The 6,869-nt window shown below is 57.9% G+C and overlaps 1 protein-coding gene across 4 annotated transcripts in view; it reads right to left on the bottom strand.

Annotated features, from left to right (window-relative positions):
- IKBKE (inhibitor of kappa light polypeptide gene enhancer in B-cells, kinase epsilon) overlaps window positions 1–6,869 on the bottom strand; it is a 45,922-nt gene that overhangs the window by 29,113 nt on the left and 9,940 nt on the right. Inside the window, exons 1-5 of one of the 4 annotated variants that reach the window (XM_019514017.1) lie at window positions 5,694–6,038; window positions 3,495–3,610; window positions 1,556–1,696; window positions 825–954; window positions 253–434 (exon numbers count right to left, since the gene is read on the bottom strand). In XM_019514017.1, coding sequence (XP_019369562.1) covers window positions 253–434; window positions 825–954; window positions 1,556–1,696; window positions 3,495–3,581 — 540 coding nt within the window. In that variant the 5' untranslated portion in view covers window positions 3,582–3,610; window positions 5,694–6,038. Of the gene's footprint in view, window positions 1–252; window positions 435–824; window positions 955–1,555; window positions 1,697–3,494; window positions 3,611–3,996; window positions 5,044–5,693; window positions 6,039–6,869 lie in introns of those variants that run through there. The other 3 variants (XM_019514014.1, XM_019514013.1, XM_019514016.1) reach the window with 3 other exon arrangements.

Here is a 6,869-nt window from a genome sequence, read left to right as displayed (position 1 = left end):
GGCAGGTCGTGGAGATTGAGCTGCTGCTCCTCTGGGCTTATCTCCCCGTCTGCAATGCTGGTCTCCCCCGGGAAGCTTCCCAATACCCAAGGAGGGAAAGTGCTGCATGGAAGCGAGGTGCCACGATGGTTTTATATGCTAAAGACAACATCAGCCAATGCTCCGACTGGTCTAACTCACTTACGTTACCAGGAACAACACTTCCTTCCCACATGCCTCCTCATTCCCCTCCCGGGGTCTGGTCGGACTCACAAGATACTCTTCTGTACCGTAGACGGACACAAACTTCTCGTCGTCGTCCAGCTCCCGAGCAGCCCCAAAGTCCGTGAGCTTGTAGACGCTCTGCCCGTCTTCCCCCATCAGCCGCATGATGTTTCCCGGCTTGATGTCTCTGTGGACAATGCCGTTCTCCCGCAGGTGGTTCATGCCGGCCACTATGAACGCAACAGGGAGACTAAGCTTTTGTCTACTGTGTGATCAGCTTCTCTGGAGGTGGCGCACAGCTATCCCAGACTAGAAACCGGGGAGCGCAAAGACTCGTGTCTCGGTGCTCAGGCCTGGCGAGGCCAAGCGCCTTGTCAAAATTCAAGCATCTCTGCTGAGGAGTGCAGGGTGATGCTGCTGACCGGTTCAGCCCAACAACAGCTCTTGTGCAGCACACAGACGCCCATTCACCCAACTACCTCTGACCTGGCAGACCGAGGCTTTCAGGCCAGGGCTGTGAAAGCACTGCCCATTCATAACCCCATAAGCTGATTTTTCCAAGTGCAAGGTTATTGCTTTTTCCTGTTGGCGATGCCCGAGCTAACTGCTCCGAGACTCACCGACGCAGTCCAGCACGATGAGGAACTCGGCCTCAGACAAGCCAAAGGCATTTTCTGGATCTTCCAACATATTCAGCAAGCTCCCGCTTGAGCAGTACTCCATCACCAGCACCTTCTGCTTGCTGCTTCCCTGGGTTTGGGGACAGAGGCGAGAGAGAAGAGCCGTCAGCAGGATCCTATGGCAGCAACCCACCATGCAAGGAGTTTGCGTGTGGGTAGCCGTGCCCCACACCCCTCCCCGTCACTGGGGTCCCTCCCTTGTCCATCACGTCTACTGGGCTCTTCCCATCAGATGGGACGGACGGCCCACGTTGGAGCGCGCAGGCTCTAACTCCTACATCGGACACAACATAATGCATCACAACTCTGAAAAAGGGATCTCGAGTGGGCGGATCTGGCCTCATTCACTGGGAGAGGGAAGCAGCCGAGCTAATGGCTGCAGCACCAGGATAGCAGCCAGGACACGTGGGTCCTGCTCCTCGCTGCACTGCTCAGCTGGTCTCTGGGCTTTAGTGAGCCACTTCAGCACTTGAAGCCGGTTTCCAAGTCTGGAGCCGCCCCCCTCCTAGGTTGCACGGGGGCCAACTGCAAGGGGCCTGGGGAGGAAACAGTAAGGAGTCGGGGTGGGGAGAAGCGGCAACGAGATGACTTATTCAGCGTGAGCTGGTCCAGGCCAGTGCCAGGTGCTGAAAAGCCGCATCGCTCGCATTTAGACACGAGGACACACTTACGGCCTCTTCAATTGCGAACAGTTTGACGATGTTCTTATGGTTTAATTTCCTCAGCACCTCGAACTCTCTCAGCTGCACCTCCTGGGGTCTCATGTAGCTGGCATTATTGAAGACTTTCACAGCAACCAGCTCTCCCGATTTCTGGCCATGACAAATGGGAATGAGTGCCTGACCAGACCGTGGTGAGTACGCCACCATCCTCCCTTCCCCAGCCCTCGTTCCTGGCCAGGCTGCTTGGCTCTGCCCGTCACCCCAGCAGGATTTCAAACCTCCAGGAAAATGAGTCCAGAGGAGGAGAGGGGAGATTGAGACCTGGCCCCCAGGGTGAGTCGAGCATCCCTCCGTGCCCTTCTGAAAACGTTCCCCTCCAGGACCCACCGCTTCCCCATGGCCCAGTTACTGCCCACTGGGCTCATACCCCTGCCTTGTACCTGCCCGGTGCCCTCATCCCTTTGCTCGGTGAGTGTTAATTTGCCCCAGTTCTGAAAGCAAACAACGCAGATGATATTTTTGCTCCCTTTACAGGCTCCATAACTTACTCTCCAACTCTTTAAAGAAATTTTTCATGTTCCAAGCCAAATCCGTGAGTCAGTCCAGAAACATAAGTGGCCCTACAACCAGCAAACATCTTCCACTCCTACCAGGGGCTTCAGATATTTGCCAAGTCTTTTGGCGGGCATCATACGTGCAGGTCCAAGCCCGGAGGCGTGGGGTTCAGATGCCCCCAAGTTTCACCTGCCCTCAGCCATATGGCCGCAGGAGCAAGCTAGGCAGGAGCCTCCCACTTGCATAAAGCCCCAACACCTTGGCAGATACTAAACCACGCCAGAAGAACAGTTATCCCTGGGAATGCTTAAAGCAAAACTGTCTTCACAGACCCAGATACATGGTGTTTCCCCTGCCAGGTAAGTGTTTGTGTACAGCGGGGCCCGCGTTCTCCAGCGGTGAAGCCTGGGCAGCGTTCAGCACAGGCAGAAATAAAAGGCACCATTAGGGATGCATTTACTCAAAGCTGGAAAGGAATTGCTAGCTAGGTCCAATCGTGTCACCCCCTTTCCAGCCCCCCACGCTCACTTTCCCCATGAGATTTAGCTGTTTCTAAATCACCACAGACACAGTCTCCTGTCTAAGGCCCGGTTCTGAGCAGGGACAACTCAAAACTTCAAAGAGGAGCGAAACCGATAATTGCCTCCGTCTATCCCAGCGGGATAATATCACACAACACGCAGAGCGTGCACGAAACGTGCAAATTACTGTGGGGAGGCTTCAAAAGCACTCAGCAGGCACCAGCTCCTCCCCACCGAGCTCAGGGGGAGTTTAGACTCGGAGCAGAAATCTGCCACGGCATTTTGAAGACCCCACGTCCTGGAAGGCCTGGACAAGGCAGCGTCGAAAGGGGAAACGGCCTGGATCAGATGAACAGCAGCTGCCCTGGATGATCCTGCAGCTGCTATTCCCAGCTTGAGAAAGGCTGCTCATTGCAAGTGCAGCGCAGGGGCTGTATAGCGACGATCTACCGTCCAAATGCAGGACTATCTGCATAGCCCTGGTCGCTGGCCCCCGAGACCTGAAGAGATGGATGCAACAGGGCCCCAAGCCAAGAGAAGTGAAACCTAGGACAAGTTCGAGCACAGCTGAGAGCAGGGCATCAGCAGCCTACAGGGCAGCGTGTCGGACGAGCTGGCAGCTTGTAGCGAAGTGGGGCGAGGTGCATTAGAAAATCCTAGCACTTGGGGATCCAGGGGTGTTGAAGCAGAGCTCGGCAGCTGGGAGATCAGAGTCCAGCAGGAAGCCGAGAGGTGGCCTGGCCACGTCACCGAGGGCGAACAGGACAGCTCGAGCGGCTGGCAGGGAACCGAGCGAGGCGGGCGCCTGTGCCAACCTGCGATGGAGAGGAGAACCGCGGCTCTGCCAGCCCAGCACCGCCCCGCCGCCTCACCTTGTTGCGCGCTTTGTACACGCATGCCGTAGCGCCTTGGCCCAAGACATCGTCCGTGTACCAGAGGTAGTTCGGCGTGCTCTGCATTTCCAGCGGGAGGGCAGGCTGCCTCAGAGCTGCGGAGCAGAGAGGAGAAAGCGAGTCTCGCTGGGAGGAAAAGGGAGGTTTCCCCACGTGTCCCCAACATCCTAGCCCTTGTTTCCTTCTCTCCTAAACCAGCCACAGGCTCAGAGGAGCAGCCTGGGTCCAGAGAGAAACCTCCCCCAGCTGGCAGCGCCGAGCGCAGGCCCGTTCCCGCAAGATGCCGACTGCAACGCCTTCGGACGCGCACGACGCGTGGATGTCACCGCCTGGCTAGGAAGCGCGACCTTGGGATTTAACGCCCGGGGCTCTCCCACGGACGAGAGCTGGCGGAGCGAGGTCTGACCGTACCTGGCAGAGGGCAGCAGCCCCCCGACGAAGCAAATCACTTAGACCATCCGGCACCGACACTGGCCCTTACCTTCCCGGCTCTACTGCGCCTTGATAAAGCTCAGGAAAAAGTCAGCCTATTAACATACCTCCAAAAGCAGCCAAAAAGCCTCCTCCCCGCGATCGGCATGAGACGGAAGGGACCGGAGGGATGGGAGGATATTGGGAAGCTGGACTCTCGCCCCTGAGCCATGCAAGAAAATGAAACCTGCTGGGTCGAGAGAGGCCCCTCCTACCACCCAGGGGCTTACAGGATTGCAAAACCAGCCCTGTGAACCAACAAATGAAAGTCAGCTCCAGCTTGGAGAGGAAGCACTCGGCTTCCTGCCCGCAGAGCAAAAAGTTCCCAGTTTCAGCTGTCGTGGCTCACCAGCCCGACGGCCCCGGCCCAGCTCCTTTCAGCAGCAGTGGTGGGCTCTGGAGAGGAGGAAACCCCCACGCTCGCGTGAGAAGCAAGTGTCACGGTGGGAAGCCTCACGTGGCACTGGTGGGCGTGAACGGGGCAGGAGCGAGCATGCCAACGAGGGCCCGGGGACCAAATCCGGACTGGGATCCAGAGGCAGGCTTTGCGCTTGGCCCCATCGCTGCAATAAGATGAGGTCCCACCTGGCCCGGCGGGCTGTGGGAGCAGCACGTTCAGCCCCTACCGCTTCAGAGGGAGATATGCCCTGCCTGGCTCATCACATCCGGCTGGAAGTTGCAGAAGCGGCTGCATTTCAGCAACGAGCCAAGCCCTGCTCCCAGCCCTCCTGGCTGGCGGCCAGCACCCGTTCACCAGTAAAGCCGTACACGGGCTGCTCCCGCGGCCGCTCCCCCACCTTGGGCCTACAACCACAACGAGCCACTATGCAAATGAACCCGCAGCGCTCGTCCTTGCCTCTGGGACTCGGGTTATTTCTGCTTACACCGCAAGCAGGCTCTGCTTAGCCGTCCACGGATACACGGCAGCGTTGCAGGCGACTGCTAGGAAACCTGTGCACAGATGCTCGGTGTGGGTGCAGCAAGGATGCTAGAAGGCCACGCGAAAGCAAGCCAAGGAAGCGGCGTAGAGGCTGGCGGTCCAGCAGGACTATCTTCCTAGTGCGAGCGCTACAACTCGAGCCCAAACGCTCCAGGTGGGAGGGAAGGAGTTAAAGCCCAACCAAAACTTTATTTTTTTCAAACAGCTCCTTGCCATCCACCCAAATCCGGCCTTGTTCGTGCGAGGTGGCTCACGAGGCCTGGCCTTTGCGCTCAGCCCCCCGATTCCAGCGGCTGCCTGCAGCGCCCAGAAGAGGAAGAGGACATTTCTGAGCCATTCCTCGCACCAACAGGCTTGCGTGTCTCTTGCGCGCCCTGGCATCATTCTCGCTCAGGCCAGGACGGGCAGTCCGAAAGCAGAAAGGCTTTCCATGCCAATCAGGAAAGTCGCCGTGAGCCTGTCCTGGGGCCAGTCGCATTCACCCCATCTAGCAAATGCTTCCTGCGGCACATCCTTTCCGTGCGTCACCGTCCTCCCGTCGCTCGCACGCCGCACGACACCAATGTGGGTACACGCGTGCACACCCACACACACACACAGTGACGAAGCATGGTCCTGTATCCCCATATCAGGGTTTCCCAGAGCCAGCGGAGCAACCTGTGCGGCGCTGCAGTCCGCACAGGCTCCAAGAGGAGCAGACCGTAGCTTTCACGCTACCTCTTTGCATCTCTGGGACAGGCTCCAGAAGGTGAAAGATGCCCACTCACCTGAAGACAGCAGCCGGCTCAGAAGCAAAGCGGGCAGCAAAAATCCTTAACCGTGCAGCCTGCCAGCCACGGTCCCGCCACGCAGCCTGGTCCCAGGGATCTCCAGACACGGCCGGGACAGAAGAAAGTCGGGGCTGAGACTTTCCGTCTGTTCAGACTTCCTGCTTTCTTTTTCTCTTAAAGGGACACTGCCCCTTTTTCCTCTAGTCTGAGCACCCTGCGCGCATCCCCACGAGACCCCTCCACGACGCTCCATGCAAACCATTGCTCGCCGCGGGGGTGGGTTTGCATAAAAAGGACCGAATCTTGTCCTCGTGGTCCCCCCCACCCAACCCACTGAAAAGCAGTCAGTATCTGGGACAGCATGCCCCCAAAACATCTCAGGGAGTTACTGAACTGAGGACAGATGCTGCTCCTCTGCTCTTCACCACTCAGCAATATAAAACCCCACCAAGACAGAGCTCCACGAAAGGAAGGAAGGGGAGCTTACACGCAGCATCCTCAGGCACGCTCCCAGTGCCAAAGGCTCAGGCCTGCAGGGAGACAGACGCTGGATACGGACTAACTCGAAGGAGAACTACGGATGTTATTCCCTTAGAGCCTTCCCGAGGTCGCTGCTGTACAAAGAGGTCCAGAGAAAGGTGCGTTTTGCAGACTGGGAAGAAGGGAACCTGGGCTGAGTTCTCCGTTCGGCATGAACGGACGCCCCCTCGGGCAGCGGGGAACTCCCTTCAGTTGCTCTGGGCGTCAGGTTCCTATCTGTCCCGGGGACAGGATAGCGCCTTTGCTTTACATATTTAGAGCGCAAGCTCTCTGGGCCACGGACGGGCTCTCGCTGCGCATACGGGCAGCACCTACCGCAGTGGGGCTTTCTGGGCAGCGCTGAAAACCGAGCCACAGACGGCGCACCCGACACACGGTCCTTCAAGAATTACCAGAGTTGTGCCCAAAATCACTCCGCTTCTATTCAAAACGGCCCCCGAAACACTCTCCTGCCCCCTCTCGAGCTGAACAGCCTTCAGAAACCATCTGCTCCGCTGCTCATCTGATCTCTGCAAGGCCATCGGCTGTACCCATCGGCAGGTCTAACCCCGTTCAACTAAAGCCCCTGCCCTGATTTTACCAGGCAGGCTTCATTCATTTCGCTGCCCTGGAGACTCCCCGTGAACAGCTCCG

Source organism: Gavialis gangeticus, unplaced genomic scaffold (assembly GCF_001723915.1).
Source record: "Gavialis gangeticus isolate Ggan-Ray unplaced genomic scaffold, GavGan_comp1, whole genome shotgun sequence".
Classification (NCBI taxonomy): Eukaryota; Metazoa; Chordata; order Crocodylia; family Gavialidae; genus Gavialis; species Gavialis gangeticus.
This window is presented reverse-complemented; position numbering and strand designations above follow the sequence as displayed.